Source organism: Candoia aspera, chromosome 15 (assembly GCF_035149785.1).
Source record: "Candoia aspera isolate rCanAsp1 chromosome 15, rCanAsp1.hap2, whole genome shotgun sequence".
Classification (NCBI taxonomy): Eukaryota; Metazoa; Chordata; class Lepidosauria; order Squamata; family Boidae; genus Candoia; species Candoia aspera.
Genome location: NC_086167.1, coordinates 9,259,510 through 9,276,770, shown reverse-complemented (window position 1 = coordinate 9,276,770; position 17,261 = coordinate 9,259,510). Strand labels below are relative to the sequence as shown.

Genomic DNA, 17,261 nt, shown 5'->3' with positions numbered 1-17,261 from the left:
CCTGAAGAGAGGTCCATGCAAATAGAGGCACCCTGATCGGGTGTCCTTGAATGGATGTGCCACCCACTTATTAGACTAGCCAATCTATTTTGACGAATAAGGAGAGAAGACATTTTCATAAAGGGGGAGGTGGGCTTAAGGAGATGCCTTTCTTGGCATTTTCTGTCATAATGTGGGAAATTTAGAAGAATAACAACAGGTTGAGGACGTAGGGATGTGTGGTTCTACCAGGAGGCAGACTGAGGAGCCTGCTGTGGATGGGACACATCCCCTCTCATCAAAAGGCTGCTAAACGTGTCTTTGTTGGTTTGGGTTATGCTGTAATTCTATCTTCATCTGAAAAATGGGTAAAAGTCCTTCACATTATTTACTTCTCTATACCTCATGCCAATATAAAATAAAATAAAAATCAGGTGTTGGAACCAAAATGGATATGATCTCTTGGCTCTCTGTCCCTGTTTCCAATTTGATTTGGCACAATGTGACCCAGAAGTCTGGACCAAGTTGGCCTTTGATCTTCTCCAGCACATGTCCTGTGATGTTTTCAGACAAGCAAGGGCTGATTTTGAGAATTTCTGGACTCCAAATGGAGGGGATTAAGCCCAATTCCTCTGTTAACACAGCACGTCCTGCTGAAACCGAACAAGGGTTTCTGATGGGTCCTGGGTGACGCCTCAACTGCCAGTCCATTTCACTCCTGACTAACCTGCTGTCAACTCCATACAAAAAGAAGAAACCACCATTAAAGCCACCTGAATGAGGTTTGGTCACTGGGTAATCCATGGGTTTCTGTCTCTTTTGTCCTAACAGTTACGTCAAAGGAAGAACAGCGCAACCTCTGAGCAATGCCCTGCTCTGGGGAGGAAGAAGGGTTTTGCCTTGGTTCCCCATTAGTCTGTCTCACTGTGGGACATGCTGCCCTGCTGTACCACATGGAACAGTCATAATCAGCCTCGTCTTCAGCCTGAAGGCTGGTGATGGTTAAGTAGCCATTATTGCCTGATCGGGTGCCCATGAATCGGTCTGGGATCCCTGGCCCCCTGCTGCTGCAGCCATCGCAGTGCACAAAGCGAGGGGCCTCTCCAGATCTCTGCTGAAGCCAGCCAGTGTAGTATGGGCTGCTGCTGCTGGCACAGGAGAGTTTAATGGTTTCTCCTGGAGATGCAGACTGGGAGACAGGCTGAGTCAAGGTGGGCTGTGAAATAGCACCTTGAGTAAAAAGGGGAAAAGAGACAGCAATGAAGACTTAATATGTTCTGCACTTAAATTCTCACCAAAGCCTCATCTTTGAGACACCATTGTCTTGTGTATGTACTACAGTCTGTGAAAATGAATCCTCCATGTATTTACCTGAGAAACCACTAAGAATTGCAAGGAAAATCAGAATCCAGGCCACGGTGCACAGCTTAGAAGCATGTCGCTTTCCAGTCCAAAGAATACCTGACTAGGATCTATTGCCTTGTGACTTGTACCCACCTGGGATTTAAGCAGAACATTCCATGCAAATCTCTTCAAGCTCATTGGCTTTCCTTTGACTGATGTTCCTCCCCCTCCCCTTCCTCCTCCTCCTCCTCCTCCTCCTCCTCCTCCTCCTCCTCCTGAGATCAGACCCTCTATTTTGGTCAGAGAGAAGAAGAGACTTTTGCAGAAAGACCTGGGTGAAAAAGTATCCTTCAATTTTAATTTTTGTCCCCATGCGAGAAATGACTTCAAGCTCTAAAGTGAGAAGGGAAAGAGAAAGAGCATCTCTGGCCTGGGGCAGTCAGAAGCAGCTGCCGTAAACATCACCTTTGAATCCCAGGAAAAGACAGGAAATGGCTTTCCCACGTTTTCCTTTGAACGTATTTTGTTTGCAAGGATGGGGAAAAGACTGTCACGTTGCTCCCATTCACTGCATTGCTACTAGTGATATTCATCAGTACTTGTCACTGCGGGAGCCCAAGTAGGACGAAGGAGAATCCCTCTGAGGACAGGATTATCCAGAACATGGAGCCTGGCGTGTCTTTCATAGGATGCAGCATGCTCCCTTAAGCTTCTTCTTCTGAAGTTTACAGCAGACGCTAAGACTCTTCATCCAGGGAGCTGAAAGGTAATTCCTAAGGGAAGAGGGCATGTCAGGCCCAACTATACGAAAGAAATCGTGGCTTAGTTCGATAGCCTGATTCATAATTTCATAAGCTGCCATGTACATGGATATATACTAATATTTCTTAACACTCATTGTTTTAATGCTGAAATCAAAAAAATGAGTGAAGGTTTATCTTGTGTTCTTGTGTTTGAATGTGATTATTCTTCTGGAAGAGGGATCTCTGGCTCCATCTCTGGCTCTTTTGCTGTAAGTTACATCAAAGGAAGAACAGCGCAACCTCTGAGCAATGACCTGCTCTGGGGAGGAAGAAGGTTTTTGTCGCAGTTCCCCATCAGTCTGTCTCACTGTGCAACACTCTGCCACTGCTGTACCACATGAAACAGTAATAATCGGCCTCGTCTTCAACCTGAAGGCTGGTGATGGTTAAGTAGCCATTGTTGCCTGATCGGGTGCCAGTGAATCGGTCTGGGATCCCTGGCCCCCTGCTGCTGCAGCCATCACAGTGGACAAAGCGAGGGGCCTCTCCAGATCTCTGCTGAAGCCAGAGAATGGTGTTTGGACTGCTGCTGATGGCACAGGAGAGTTTAATGGTTTCTCCTGGAGATCCCGACTGGGAGGCAGGCTGAGTCAAGGTGCCCTGAGAAGTGACGCCTTTACAAAAAATGGTGCAAAAAGGAATTAATCAAGATCTGTTATATTATCTGGGTCTCCAAATCCCAGAACCAACAAGTTGGATACAGCCTATTGTATTTTATAATGTGCAGAGCAGAGAATTTTCGTGGGATTGTTTTACAAGGACCTCTCCATCTACCTACTTACATGAGCAATAAGTCAGAAAGGAAAGGAAGACCAGTGTCCAGGCCATGGTTCTTTCCATCAAAAGTCCTTTCTAAAATCAAAGAACCTCTCCCTGGGATCCTTCTACCTTCTTTAAATCCTTTGAGACCTGAAGAAAGGTCCATGCAAATAAAGGACCACTGATTGGCTTTCCTTGAATGGATCAGCCACCCCCCGCTCATTAGACCAGCCAATCGGTTTTGACTAAAGAGCGGAAAAGATATTTCCATAAAGGGGAGGCTTAAGAAGATGCCTTTCTTGGGGGTTTTCTATCACCATGTGGGAACATGAGGAGAAAGGCATTCTGAAGAAGAATGTCAGGTTAAGGACATGAGGAGTCTGGTCATGCGTGGAGGCTACCATGGACAGCAGAGATCCCTCTCCTGAAAAGGCAGCTAAATGTGTCTTAGTTGTTTTTTGTTATGGTGTTGTTGGATTTACCTCTGAAAAATGGGTCAGAGTCTTTCATGTCAGTTACTCCTCTGAAGCTCATGCCAATATCCCACAACAGCAGGCGTTCTGGAACCAGGATGGGAAGGTTCTCCTACCTTTCCATCCTTCTGTTTCCAGTCTGAGTCTGCAGAATCTTTCCCAGAAGATTACAGCTGGTTTTCAGTTGATCTGCTCCAGCAGGTCTCCTGTGAAGCTCTCAGGCAAGTAAGGGATGATTTTGACAACTGGCTGATCTCCAAATTGAGGGGATAAGTCCAATTCCTCTGTAAACAGAGCATGTCACATCCAAGCCAATAAAGCCCAGGAGGGTATCTTAGGGATCCTGGGTGGCACCTCAACTTCCCAACCCATTTCAGCCCAACAAACCTGCTCGGCAACGCCAGACAAAGTGCAGAAATCACCATGAAAGCCACTGAAAGGAGCTTGGGTCACTGTGAAACCATGAGAATGAATTCTAGGACAGAAAAACTTGGGGATCTCACTCAAAGCAGCTCTTGAACATGAAAAAATCTCCTGAGTTGTGCTACAACCTCCTCTAGCCAACACCACATACGTCGTTTATGAAACCTGGTTGTCTTTTCTCTCTTGAGATTTGAAGGGAGCATTTGCAGGTGGTGAAATTGCTCAGTCTGTTGCACAGAGGAGAGTTTCAGGAGTGGTGGCAGAAGATGGGTTTGGTGCATGTCTAGGAGGGTGGCACCCCCTGCCGCCGAATCCTGTGACCACGACTTGGGACATGTTCTTCCATTCGAAAGATGTTTCAGGGAATGGTGCCCCGAGCCCCAGATTTCCTCCAGGTCCCCCCTTTGCTCAGAGAAAGGTATGCTCCCTCAACACCCGTTAGTCTTTGCTGCATTGTGTCGCCTTGATGCCCACAGAATATTTTCCAAAGGTGTGCTGTGTAAAAGCAGGGAAGGAACGAATGCAGCCTCCCTGTTGCTTGGGCGATATCCCAACCTCTGCTTTCGCCTACCTGTCGCCTGGAAGAGCAAAGGTGGATGTTAGGGGCATTGCTCTGTGGGGCCTCAGCAGTCCTCAGGAGGCTTCCTTCAGCAATGGAGAGCTCTGCCCTCTGGTGTGGTAATGCCCTGGGAGGTGGGTGACCCTCAATGTTTAATAATCGTCAGCCTCATCTTTTTCCTCCACGTTGTTGATGGTGAAGTAAGCATGTTGCTTTGGGGGGGTTGTGGCCGTAGAGGTGAGGAGCTGGACATGGGGAAGGTCAGGGCGGAGTCGGTAGGATCTTCTCCGGACCTACATGAGGAAAATTCATCTGAGAGTTTCCTGGTCAAGCGTGTTTTTCTCCCCCTTGTTTCATTTTGCTCACTAGCTACACATAATGGTTCAACTGAAAAATGTCAAGGTAGGAAATACAGTCAAGGATTACTAAACAAGTGAGAGCTATAGTGTATTTTGGTCTATACTAACACTTCTTAACACCCTTTTTTTAAATGCTGAAATCAGAAAAATGAGTGAATGTTTATCTTGTGTTCATGTGTTTGAATGTGATTATTCTTCTGGAAGATGGATCTCTGGCTCCATCTCTGGCTCTGTTGCCTTCAGTTACATCAAAGGAAGAACAGCGCAACCTCTGAGCAACGCCCTGCTCTGGGGAGGAAGAAGGTTTTTGTCGCAGTTCCACATCAGTCTGTCTCACTGTGCAACACGCTGCCACTGCTGTACCACATGAAACAGTAATAATCGGCCTCGTCTTCAGCCTGAAGGTTGGTGATGGTTAAGTAGCCGTTGTTGCCTGATCGGGTGCCCGTGAATCGGTCTGGGATCCCTGGTCCCCTGCTGCAGCCATCGCAGTGCACAAAGCGAGGGGCCTCTCCAGATCTCTGTTGAACCCAGCCAATGGTGTTTGGACTGCTGCTGATGGCACAGGAGAGTTTAATGGTTTCTCCTGGAGATGCAGACTGGGAGGCAGGCTGAGTCAAGGTGGGCTGTGAAGTGACGCCTTTACAAAATAAGAGGAAATGAGGAATTAATCAAGATCTGTTATATATCTGGGTCTCCAAATCCCAGAACCAACAAGTTGGACACACCCTATCGTATTTTATAATGTGCAGAGGAGAGAATTTTCATGGGATTGTTTTACCGCTCCATCTACCTACTTACATGAGAAATAAGGCAGAAAGGAAAGGAAGACCAGTGTCCAGGCCATGGTGCTCTCCTTCAAAAGTCCTTTCTAAAATCAAAGAACCTCTCCCTGGGATCCTTCTACCTTCTTCCTTAAATCCTCCGTGATCTGAAGAACTGTCCATGCAAATAGAGGCACAGTGATTGGCTTTCCTTGAATGGATGAGCCACACCCCTTCTTATAAGGCAAGCCAATCGGTTTTGACTAAAGAGCAGAGAAGATATTTCCATAAAGGGGAGTCTTAGGAAGATGCCTTTCTTGGGGTTTTCTGTCACCATGTGGGAACATGAGGAGAAAGGCATTCAGAAGAACGAAGTCAGGTTGGGGACTTGAGGAGGCCTAGTCATGCCTGGAGGCTACCATGGACAGCAGAGATCCCTCTCCTGAAAAGGCAGCTAAATGGTCACTGTGAAACCATGGGAATGAATTCTAGAACAGAAAAACAAGGGGATCACTCTCAAAACAGGTCTTGGACATGAAAAACTCTCCTGAGTTGTGCTACAACCTCCTCTACCCAACACCACACACGTTGTTTATGAAACCTGGTTGACTTTTCTCTCTTGAGATTTTCAGGGAGCATTTACAGGTGGTGAAATTGCTCAGTCTGTTGCACAGAGGAGAGTTTCAGGAGTGGTGGCAGAAGATGGGTTTGGTGCACGTCTAGGAGGGTGGCCCCCCCTGCTGTCGACTCCTGTGACCACGACTGGGGGACATGTTCTTCCATTGCAAATATGTTTCAGGGAACGGTGCCCCCAGCCCCCATTTGGTTTAAGGCCTCCCTCTTTCCCTCATAGAGCAAAGGAGGTGCTCTTAATGTCCTTTATACTTCGTTGAGGTGTCTCACCTTGGTGCAGACAGACAATTATCCGATTTTGTGTTGCAGAAAATTAGGGGAGGGAAGAATATAAACTTCCCATGGATTTGGGGATATTCCATGATTGGAACCCACTTATCTTTTCCCTGGAATAGGAATAACAGCCTTCAGAGGCATTGTTCAGTGGGAGTGAGGCAGTGCGAAGGAGACTTCTTTAGCAAAGCCTACTGCTGAAGTGTGGTGTGGTGAAGCCCTGAGAACTTGGGCCCAGGGGAGGTTTATGATCATGCTCCTCTCTGACGTTCCACACTGTGTCTCCAAAGAGCACAATAATAGTCACCTTCATCCTTTGCCTGCACACTGCTGATGCTTAGGTAGGCAATTTTCTTTGGGGTGTTTGTGGATGTAGAGAAATGACCAGAGGCGTCAGAGCCCAATTTGGTCTCACTGGAGGTTGTATACAGAAGAAACCTGGGCCTTTCCCCTTCCTTCTGCTGGAACCAGATGAAGTAAGCAAAGTAGAAGCCACTGCGAATGTTGCAGGAGAGTTTTGCTGGTTGTCCCAGGGACAGGGAGAGGGAAGGTGGCTGACTCAGGGTGTACTGGCACATTACACCTGGAAGGAGAAAATCAACATTAAACAAACGTTGAAAGATGGGAAACTGAAGCCACAGGATTGCACTGAGGGAGAAAATAGTCACCATGGTTGTTTCATTTTACCTGAAGAGTAAGAGAAGAGGACCAGCAGCAGCATCCACATCGTGATGGAGAAAATGAAGGGGGGGGGGGGGAAGTCCAACCTCGTTTTTATCCAAAGCCAGGAGGACATTGGTTGCGCTCACTCCCTGATGCTCTCTTAACTCTCTCCCAGAGACACATGCAAATATCCAGGGGCTTCACTGGCCAGAAGGAGGGAAGAAAACATCATTTAATAAAAGACCCAGAAACACAGCCTTGTATCAGCAAAAGCAAAAATATCCAGGAATCCCGTGAGCTCTTTTCTGCATGAATACCGGCCTTAAATCCCCTTCTTTGGAAGGAGAACCTGGATGGCCAGGAATCCAGAACAACCCTTTTCTCTCCTGTAGTTCATTCCCCATGGTTCACCCACGAGGCCACTTCTGCCTGACCTGCACTGGCTTCCAGCTGCTTTCTGGGTGCAATTCAAGGTGCCATTTATCACCTCTGAAGCCCTCCATAGCCAAGGCCAGTTTATTTGTGGGACCACCTCTCCTGGAGGGTATCTGCCCATGGTATGAGGTTACCTATGGTGGGCCTGCTCCAGGCCCCCCCTCCCTTCCATGTGGTCACCTGATAGGAATTCACAGGTGTCCCTTCTTGGGTGTTCCCCAGCCCTTTGTAATAGCCTCCGCCTGTGATTGCAGGGATCCTGGTCCTCCCAGCCTTCCCCATCCGAGCCCGAAGCATTTGGCTAGCAGGGAGGTTGGCCCTTGGAGGCTCTTTGGTCTGGCATATGGGAGGGAGGGCGGTTTGGTTCTGAACTCTGTTGTTAGTGGGTATTATGAGCCACCCAGGATCCTTCTTTGAGATAGCAGCCAGGTAAGGTCTGTAAAGAAGTAAAGAAGTAAAGAAAGAAAGTAAGTAAAAGAAAAGAGGTTTCACGCGTCAACCCAATTATGTCCATTTCTTTGACTTTGTAAAGGTCCTCAGGGTCCCGTGTGTAATGATGGTTCTTGTTTGTTCCAGGGTGGAACTTCTCCCTTTCCATAACACCTGAATATTTTGCAAACGTGTGTTGCGCAAAAGTTGGGCAGGAGAGAATACAGCCTTCCTGTGGCTTGGATGATATTCCAACCCCTGCTTTCACCCATCTTTTACCTGGAAGAGCAAATGTAGGTGTTAGATGCATTGCTCTGTGGGACATAAGCAACCCTAAGGAGACTTCCTTCCGCAGTGGAACGCTCTGCCCTCTGGTGTGGGGATGCCCTGGGGAGGTCGATGATCAATCAGTTCAATCATTGTCAGCCTCAGCCTTTGCCTCCAAGTTGTTGATGGTGAAGTAAGCAAGTTTCTTTGGGGGTTTTGTGGGTGCAGAGATGAGGAGACAGCCATGGGGAAGGTAAGTGCCGGGTCAGGTGAACCTTCCCCGGACCTGCGTGAGGAAAATTCATCTTAGAGTTTCTTCATTGAAAAATGGTTTCCTCCCACTTGTTTTGTTTTGCTCAAAGGCTGAACAGAATGCTTGAGCTGAAAACTCTCAAGGTAGGGAACAAAATCAGTGGAATACTAAACAAGTGGGAGCTATAATGTTTGCTGGTATATACTAATATTTCTTAACACACATTGTTTTTATGCTGAGACAAGAATAAATGAGTGAGTTTTTTGTCTTGCGTTCAAGTGTTTCAATGTGATTCTTCTTCTGGAAGATGGATCTCTGGCTTGATCTCTGCCTGTTTTGCCATGTCAGGTACATGAAAGAAGAAAGAAGAAAAAAGAACAGTGCAACCTCTGAGCAATATCCTGCACTGGGGAGGAAGAAGGTTTTTGTTGCAGTTCCCCATCAGTCTGTCTCACTGTGGAACACGCTGCCACTGCTGTACCACATGAAACAGTAATAATCGGCCTCGTCTTCAGCCTGAAGGCTGGTGATGGTTAAGTAGCCGTTGTTGCCTGATCGGGTGCCCGTGAATCGGTCTGGGATCCCTGGTCCTCTGCTGCAGCCATCGCAGTGCACAAAGCGAGGGGCCTCTCCAGATCTCTGCTGAAGCCAGCGAATGTTGTTTGGACTGCTGCTGATGGCACAGGAGAGTTTAATGGTTTCTCCTGGAGATGCAGACTGGGAGGCAGGCTGAGTCAAGGTGGGCTGTGAAGTAACACCTTGAGTAAGGGGAAAAGAGATAGCAATGTAGACTTGATACATGTTCTGCACTTAAATTCTCACCAAAGTCTCATCTCTGAGACACCATTGTCTTGTGTATATACTACAATCCGTGAAAATGAATCCTCCATGTATTTACCTGAGAAATCACTAAGAAATGCAAGGAAAATCAGAATCCAGGCCATGGTGCACACCTTAGTAGCGTGTCGCTTTCTAGTCCAAAGAATATCTGACTAGGATCTAATGCCTTGTGACTTGTACCCACCTGGAATTTAAGAAGAACATTCCATGCAAATCTCTTCAAGCTCATTGGCTTTCCTTTGACTGATGTTCCTCCCCCTCCCCTTTCTCCTCCTCCTCCTCCTCCTGAGATCAGACACTCTATTTTGGTCAGAGAGAAGAAGAGACTTTTGCAGAAAGACCTGGGTGAAAGAGTATCCTTTAATTTTAATTTTAATTTTTGCCCCAATGGGAGAAATCATTTGAAGCTCTAAAGTCAGATCGGAAACAGAAAGAGCCGCTCTGCCCTGGGGCAGTCAGAAGCAGCTGCCTGTCATTTTGACACTCTTTAGGAGCCCCTGCAAGGTGTGCTGGCTTCATGCCTTTAATCTTCAGGAATTGGTGTCGCAACATACAAAGGAATATCAAACCTGTGTTGGAAGTGTGCAAAGGGGGAGGTGGCTTTTTATCATATATGGTGGACTTGTGAAAAAACAAAGGAAGTTGGGGTGGAAATTCACACAGTGATGCAAAAGGTACTGCGGATTAATCTTAACGACGAAGCCAGAATTATTTCTATTGGGTTTTATGGACGCTGAACTAGAAAAGAAACATGGGAAACTGATATTGTATATGGTACCTGTGGCAAGAGTATCATACTCACCAAGTTGGAAAAACAATGAAATACCCACGGTAGAAGACTGGATTATGAAATTGATGGAGCTCGCGGAAATGGCAAAGCTGATCCGTTTGGTCAGGGAAAAAATGAGAGAGACTTTTTTAAAAAACTGGAAGCTTTATATGGACTTTTGGTTGAAAGAGGAAAAGACAGAACACAAGATTTACAGGTTTGGGGACTAGAAAGCATGAATGAGGGAGGGGAAAGAGTAAGATGGCAATTGTGCAATATAAAGGAGAGTGGAGGTCATAATTCTAGGTTTTCGTATTTTTGTTCACTTTTTTGTTTTGTTCTGTATTCTTTTTTCTTTATCTTTGCTTTAATTTTTTATACTTTTATTGTATTGAAACATGCTGACAGTTTTTTTAAAAAAACAACAACAGAAATTGGTGTCACTCTGATGCCCACAGAATTCTCTGCAATCTTATTTTGCAGGAAAGAAAGGAAGGGAAGACATACCCTGCTGAAGCCATCCACTGCATTATTAGTGCAGATAGTCCTCACTTAATGACCATTCATTTAGTGATGGTTCAGACTTACGACAGTGCTGAAAAAATCAACTTACAACCAGTGCTCACACCTATGACTGTCGCAGCGTCCCCATGGTCACGTGATCATGATTTGGGCTCATGGCAACCAGTTTGCATTTATGACTGTCACAGCGTCCTGTGGTCACGTGATTGTCATAGTTGACCTTCCTGACTGGCTTCTGGTAAGCAGAATCAATGGGGAGCTGTGTGATTCACTTAACGACCATGGGTTCACTTAACAACTGCAGTGATTCACTTAATGGCTGCTGCAAAAAAGGTCATAAAATCAGGTCAGATTCGCTTGATGACTGCTTCGCTTAGCAACCAAAATTCCAGTCTCAATTGTAGCTGTTTAGCTAGGGTTACCTGTATTTTCAATTGCTTCTTTTCCCTGGAATATGCATGGAAATAGGACTGAAGCAAATGCGACGGACCTTCCTTTAGCTGAAAGCAAAGTGCCGAACTGTGTGAAGCAAGGCCCTAAGAACTGCAGAGATGAAACAAAACACAGCAGAAATGTACTATAGGCCAAGTTTCTCTCCAGTTTCTCTCGCTGTCTTTCCATATATAGCAGTCATATTCACCCATATTGTTTGCCTACACGTTGGTGAATTGTTAAGCATGCCACTTTCTTTGGGGTGTTTGTGAATGCGGAGAAATGACCAGAAGCTTCAAGTCCCAAAACAGAGAAATACAAGGAGATTCAATGGAAGGAACCGTCAGTTTTCCAAACATCTGGAGATGTTTCTATCCAAACTGAATGTCTAACTGTTGCAGAGAAACCAAGGTGGGCAGATTTAAGCCCATGACCTCCCATCAAAGGTTGCTTAATTTGATTTCCAAGGTCTTTGGGGAGAAATCAGTTCGAACTCAGCCACGAGGAGCATCTAAGCTGGCAGGAGATTAAGACAGATGCAGAAGGAAAAAGAGGTGGAGCAGGATCCTGCGCAGACCTGCATCAGGCAAATTATTCTCAGAGTTTATTGATTAAACAATTATCTTCTCCCTTGTGGTTTGTTTTTAGGGTAGGATAAAAATGTTCACTCACTTGACAACGTGCAACAGAAGAAAAAGTGACCCAAAGCGATAACTGTATTTTATGTTGTGTATGTCTGTACATCTGCAACTATACTGTATGTTGTGTGTGTGTGTGTATACATACGTATACACGTATACATTGATCACTTTTAATCTTCCGATAAATAAATCTTCGGCATTCTTCTCTTTACTGCCCTCTGTTTAATGGTAATGGTTTCCCTAGGGGATGGATATGTGGCTTTTTCTCTGCATGGAAAAGACCTTCCATTTCCTCCTCCATTTTCATTTGAGTTGCATCAAATACAGATCAGCCAGAGATCTAGAATGATTCTGGAGTTTCTGCTCTGGGGCAGAAGGGTTTTGTCGCAGTTCCCCATCAGTCTGTCTCACTGTGGAACACGCTGCCACTGCTGTACCACATGAAACAATAATAGTCAGCCTCATCTTCAGCCTGAAGGCTGGTGATGGTTAAGTAGCCGTTGTTGCCCGACTGGGTCCCTGTGAATCGGTCTGGGATCCCTGGGCCCCTGCTGCTGCAGCCATCACAGTGGACAAAGCGAGGGGCCTCTCCAGATCTCTGCTGAACCCAGCCAATGGTGTTTGGACTGCTGCTGATGGCACAGGAGAGTTTAATGGTTTCTCCTGGCGATCCAGACTGGGAGGCAGGCTGAGTCAAGGTGGGCTGTGATGTCACGCCTGGATGAAAAGGGAGGAGAAGACAATAATGAAAACCTGGTGCATTGTCTGGGCTTAAAATGTCACCAAAGCATCATTTTCGATGATCGTATATAGTGGAACCTGCCACTCCTTCTCTGGATTGTGTTAAAATAAATCCTCACAGATTTACCTGAAAAATCACCAAGAATTGCCAAGAAAAGTAGAGTCCAGGCCATGGTGAGCATCTGAGAAGACTATCACTTTCTAAAGTGAATGAACACCTCTTTGGGATCTGCCTGCCTTCTTATTTGAACCCACCTGGATTTGAAGAACCATCTACCATGCAAATATGGTCAAGTTCATTGGCTTTTTTTGAACTGGCGCTCTTCCTCCTGGCAAGATCTGCCAATCTATCAGTGCCAAAGAGCAAAGAAGGGATTTGCATAAAATGTCCAACTTGCTGGGGTGGTGGTGGTGAATGAGAAGAAATGCTTCATTCATGGAAGGAAAGGCACATGAGAAACATCAGTTGTATCATGAGGCAAGTTGAAGCAGCTCCCTCAAACAGTACATTTTGGATATAAAGGAAGGGCAGGAAAGTGGTTTGTAGCACAGTAGTTATTCCATTTGTTTGCCATGATGGTGATTTCTTTCCAAGAATGTGAAAGTGGTTCTACATTACTCACTCTCATTTACTACACAGATAAGGGCAATATTGATTGGTACCAAATGATGTGGAACCCAAGTGGAAAGCTTTTTTTCTTCTCCTACAAATATCTTATCATAAAGTTTATCCAGAACACTGGGGCAGCTGATGCTTTGATCTTACCCTTCATGGCCACCCTAAAGTTCTCAAGATGTACAATGATGGAGCTCAAAATGTTTTCTGGGCAAGATTTTCAGAAGTGGTTTGCCATTTGCCTTTTTCTTCCTAGGGCTGAGAGAGGGGGACTGGCTCAAGGTCATCCAGCTGGGTTCATGTCTAAGGCAGGACTAGAACTCACAGTCTCCCAGTTTCTAGCCTGCCGCATTAATCACGGCACCAAACTGGCTTTCTCAGAAAACATACTGGATTCTAAATCTAGGTGGTCAAAATACCTTTTAATCCTACGATAAAATAACGTGTTTATTTATTTATTTATTTATTTATTTAGTATTCCAATTTCTATCACCGCCCATGGGTGACAGGGGGACTCTCGGCAGTTAATGTTATCCCCGAACAAATAAAACCCATTTGGGCTTATTATAGATCTTGGGTGACACAACATGCTCAGATGATGTCTGGTTCCCACAATATGATGAACCTCAAAGGACATACCCTACTTAGTTCCTCTGCCAACCCAGCCCAGAAGAATGAAAGCGGATGCTAAGGACTGCAGCCATTAGGGCTATGCCACCGAATGGCAAGCATCCATCACAGAATTCAATGAAGTTTATTTCTGAGAAGTTGACTACTGGATTGGTGGGGCATTTTGCCATGAATCTGAACACTGATGGAAATTGCAAATGTCCTTAACTATTAGCCTAATAAAAGAAGGCTTCCCACGTTCAGAAGTAATAGACCACATGATCCAGATTCACATGGTTATCCCTTTTTTGACTTGAGGGTGTTGAGAGGCAGGTTCCTGGCTACTTCGGCAACCAAAGTATTTAACCGGATGGCCTTTGGATGGATCCTACAGAACCCGTTCCAACTGCGAGCACAGTTGCCCGTTTCTCCAGCCGTGAGTATTAACTTCAGAAGCGAAGCTCACTGCAATTTTTCTCAAAATACAGTTGTTGGACAAAAATAGGAAGCAGAGATTCTCCAGAGATATGCCACATCCTATTCAGATATCTGAAACACTTGATAACTTCTACATGCCTGCTCTCTCTGATTTGCATAGGACGTTTTGCAGGTGGTAAAACTGCTCAGTGGGTTGCAAGTTGTGCACTGATCAAGAACTTTGGTAGCAGCTTTGGTGAGGTGCATCTCTAGGAAGATGGTGCCCCCTGGTGTCCAAAGGCATCACTGGGGACATTCCATTCCATGGCAAATAGGTTTCAGAGCGGGGCACCTCAACCCAGTCTTTTCTACATGTTTTCGGTTTGCTTAGAAGCTGGAGTGTTTGCATCATACAACTTATTCTCCAGAGACTACAGAAACAGACGCAAGAAGATAATAAAAGGGTTTTGTCTCAATTCCTTATCCAACTGTATCACTGTGCAACACGTTAGCACTGCCAAACCAAGCATTGCAATAATAATCAGCCTCGTCAGCCTCTTGCAGGTCGGTGATGGTCATATAGCCGGTGTTCCCCGACCGCGATGCGGTGAATCGATCTGGGATCCCTGGCCCCCTGTTGCTGCAGCCATCACAGTGTAGGAAGCGAGGGGCTTCTCCTGATCTCTGTTGATGCCAGTAAACGTGGTTCACGTTAGCGCTGACGGTGCAGGGCAGTTTAGCTCCTTGTCCCAAGGATGCTGAGGCAGAGGCTGGCTGAGTCACTGTGGGCTGGGATTGCAACCCTGGATCAAAAGAGAAAGATAGTCAGTCATGATGCTACTGAGTCCTTCATAACTCATGAATGAGATGGATTCATTTTGTTGTGGCTTCTGCAAGGGGATTCTCCTCTAGACTTTACCTGAGAAATAGTTGACAAGCACAAGGAAAGAGAGGATCCAGGCCATGGTGGACTCGTTCACCTTTGTGTCTCAGAGGGAACCACCACCCTTCTTCTTTCTTAAACTTTCCAGGGACGGAAGAAGGGCTTGCCATGTAAATTTCTTCCCTCCTATGTCTTTCCAGAAGATCACAGACCTCCTCTGAGGGTGGGAGCTTATTGGGGTGCACCAATGGGAAGCAAGACATTTGCATGTAAAAAATAATTCAACACAAAGTTGATGTGTGCCTGGTTTCATCTAACACAGCAGGTGGCAGAGTCCTTTCTCTTCCTGGGGTAGGGGATAGAATCTGGGTGGGTTCCCTCCAACTTTGTTAACCCCACCTTTCCTGCATTTTGATAAATTCAATTAGCTCTTGACCTCTTTGAGTCATAAAACAGATAAATATTTTTCTTTTTCCCCAGGCTTAAATAGAATCCAGTAGTGGCTGCTTTAATGAACAGCAAAGAGGTGCTATGTTCCCACTTTACCACCTAGGTTTGTGAAATTTGTGTGTATGTGCGCGTGTGCACCTTCAAGTCAGTTTTTGACTCCTGGCGACTGGCTGGACAAGTTCCTGCAGTTTTCTTGGCAAGATTTTTCAGAATTGGTTTGCCATTGCTTCCTTCCTCAGGCTGAGAGAGAATGACTGTCCCAAGGTCCCCCAGTTGGTCTTGTGCTCAAGGTGGGACTAGATCTCACAGTCTGCCAGTTTCTAGCCTGGCGCCTTCACCACCACACTAATCTGGATCCTTTTTTTGATGCCTTCAAGTCAGTCTTGACTCCTGGGGACTGCCTGGACAAGTCCCTGCAGTTTTCTTAGCAACCATTTGGAAGCGGTTTGCCCTGGCCTTCTTCTTCCTAGGTCTGAGAGAGTGGGATTGACCCAAAGTCACCCAGCTGGCTTTGTGCCCAAGGCAGGACTAAAACATACAGTTTCCAGGTTTCTAGCCTGATTCCTTAACCTACATCAAACTGGCTCTTGGAGTCCACTTGCCTCCCTGCAAAAGTCTTCATTGCAGACTTTTGATCCTTGCTGTAATATTTGTGCCCAGCACTAATCCTACTCTGTTGGTCCTCAAAATGGCAAAACAGTGGTGATTTTGTCCATAAGAAGGCACCCTTGCCATATAGCAGTACTGGCTGCAGTATCATTACTTCCAACAATCTGAAAACACTTGTCAAAATCATGAAAGCAGAGATTTTGCTTTCCTTCCTTAGCAGATGTTTTTGTTTCAATTCCCCTTGTGACTTTACTGCTGTGGTTTTGAAAAGCACTCCCCTTACCATATTATGTACTACAGTAATAGGTAGCTTCATCTTTTGCCTGGATGAGGGTGATGATCAAATAGTGCTTGTGGTGTGTTTTGGAGCTAGAAAATCAATCTGGGATACCTTCCCCTCATATGTTACCCCCGAAATATATGAACCGAATGCCTCGTCCCACTTTATCTTGATACCAACCAACATCATGATTCTCAAAACCACTGCTGATTGTGCAAAGGAGTCTCAGCTCACCTTGAAGAGGTACAGACATTTTAAGTGGCTGAGTCAGGACAGGCTGGCTGAGGACATCTAGAAAGGAAGAGAAGAAGCGATGTTCAGCTAGGTCACCCAAGTTGAAGAGCAATGATCAATTAAAACACAAGAGAAAGAACATCCTTGTCTAATTCAGATTGTACATTATAAACTTTACCCCCTCACCTGAGTAGCAATAGAGAAGAAGAAGAATGGTCCAAAGCATGTTGGGAGAGTAGAATCAAGAACCTTTGGATGTCTGAGCACTGGTTAGCATCATCACCCCTTTTAAAAGGTTTATGCAAATGTTCTGGTTAATCTTTGGCTCTGCGTGTGCTTTGGACCTTCCCATTTTTGCTCCAGAAGATTTATCAAGGAGCTGCACTTCTACTTGCTTTCTGTTGGCTCTTCTCTCAGGCGTGTTGCAAGACAACCTTAAGTGGCATAGAAGCTCTCCTTAAACTGAAGGCCTGAAAGCTGGTGCGTATGCTGTAGATGTCTACATGAAATGAGGAATTAGCATTCTGGAATGTCTTAGAAATCTCCAAGAGGACCTCTTTCCTCAGCAGCTCTACATGGACCACTTCATTTTCATTTCTGCCTACTTTGCTTGTTCTTTTGGGCTCAGCCCATACTGAGGGACATATGACTCCGTTCATCAGTTCCTTCATCTTCAACAGCTACATGAAAAACAGATGTGCAACAAGCAAGGCTATGTGAATAGTCAGCCTCTGATCTGAATTCTTGATTCCAATCACTGATTCCATTATATTTATTGAAGTTCTCAGATCATCTGAAATTA

General features: G+C 45.6%; 6 gene segments (V, D, J or C); all 6 read right to left on the bottom strand.

Annotated features, from left to right (window-relative positions):
• Nucleotides 1–2,391: 2,391 nt before the first annotated feature.
• Nucleotides 2,392–2,992, bottom strand: LOC134505775 (immunoglobulin lambda variable 2-23-like). The segment is given in 2 exon segments: nt 2,392–2,740; nt 2,909–2,992. Coding segments are annotated over 2 exon segments (378 nt in total).
• A 2,015-nt stretch (nt 2,993–5,007) lies between these two features.
• LOC134505778 (immunoglobulin lambda variable 2-23-like) lies at nt 5,008–5,627 on the bottom strand. The segment is given in 2 exon segments: nt 5,008–5,339; nt 5,501–5,627. Coding segments are annotated over 2 exon segments (363 nt in total).
• A 993-nt stretch (nt 5,628–6,620) lies between these two features.
• On the bottom strand, nt 6,621–7,096 carry LOC134505893 (immunoglobulin lambda variable 5-39-like). The segment is given in 2 exon segments: nt 6,621–6,952; nt 7,057–7,096. Coding segments are annotated over 2 exon segments (372 nt in total).
• Nucleotides 7,097–8,830: 1,734 nt separating this feature from the next.
• Nucleotides 8,831–9,418, bottom strand: LOC134505779 (immunoglobulin lambda variable 2-23-like). The segment is given in 2 exon segments: nt 8,831–9,174; nt 9,315–9,418. Coding segments are annotated over 2 exon segments (363 nt in total).
• Nucleotides 9,419–11,843: 2,425 nt separating this feature from the next.
• Nucleotides 11,844–12,571, bottom strand: LOC134505776 (immunoglobulin lambda variable 2-23-like). The segment is given in 2 exon segments: nt 11,844–12,337; nt 12,489–12,571. Coding segments are annotated over 2 exon segments (375 nt in total).
• Nucleotides 12,572–14,483: 1,912 nt separating this feature from the next.
• Nucleotides 14,484–15,027, bottom strand: LOC134505892 (immunoglobulin lambda variable 4-60-like). The segment is given in 2 exon segments: nt 14,484–14,806; nt 14,923–15,027. Coding segments are annotated over 2 exon segments (369 nt in total).
• Between the last annotated feature and the right edge of the window lie 2,234 nt (nt 15,028–17,261).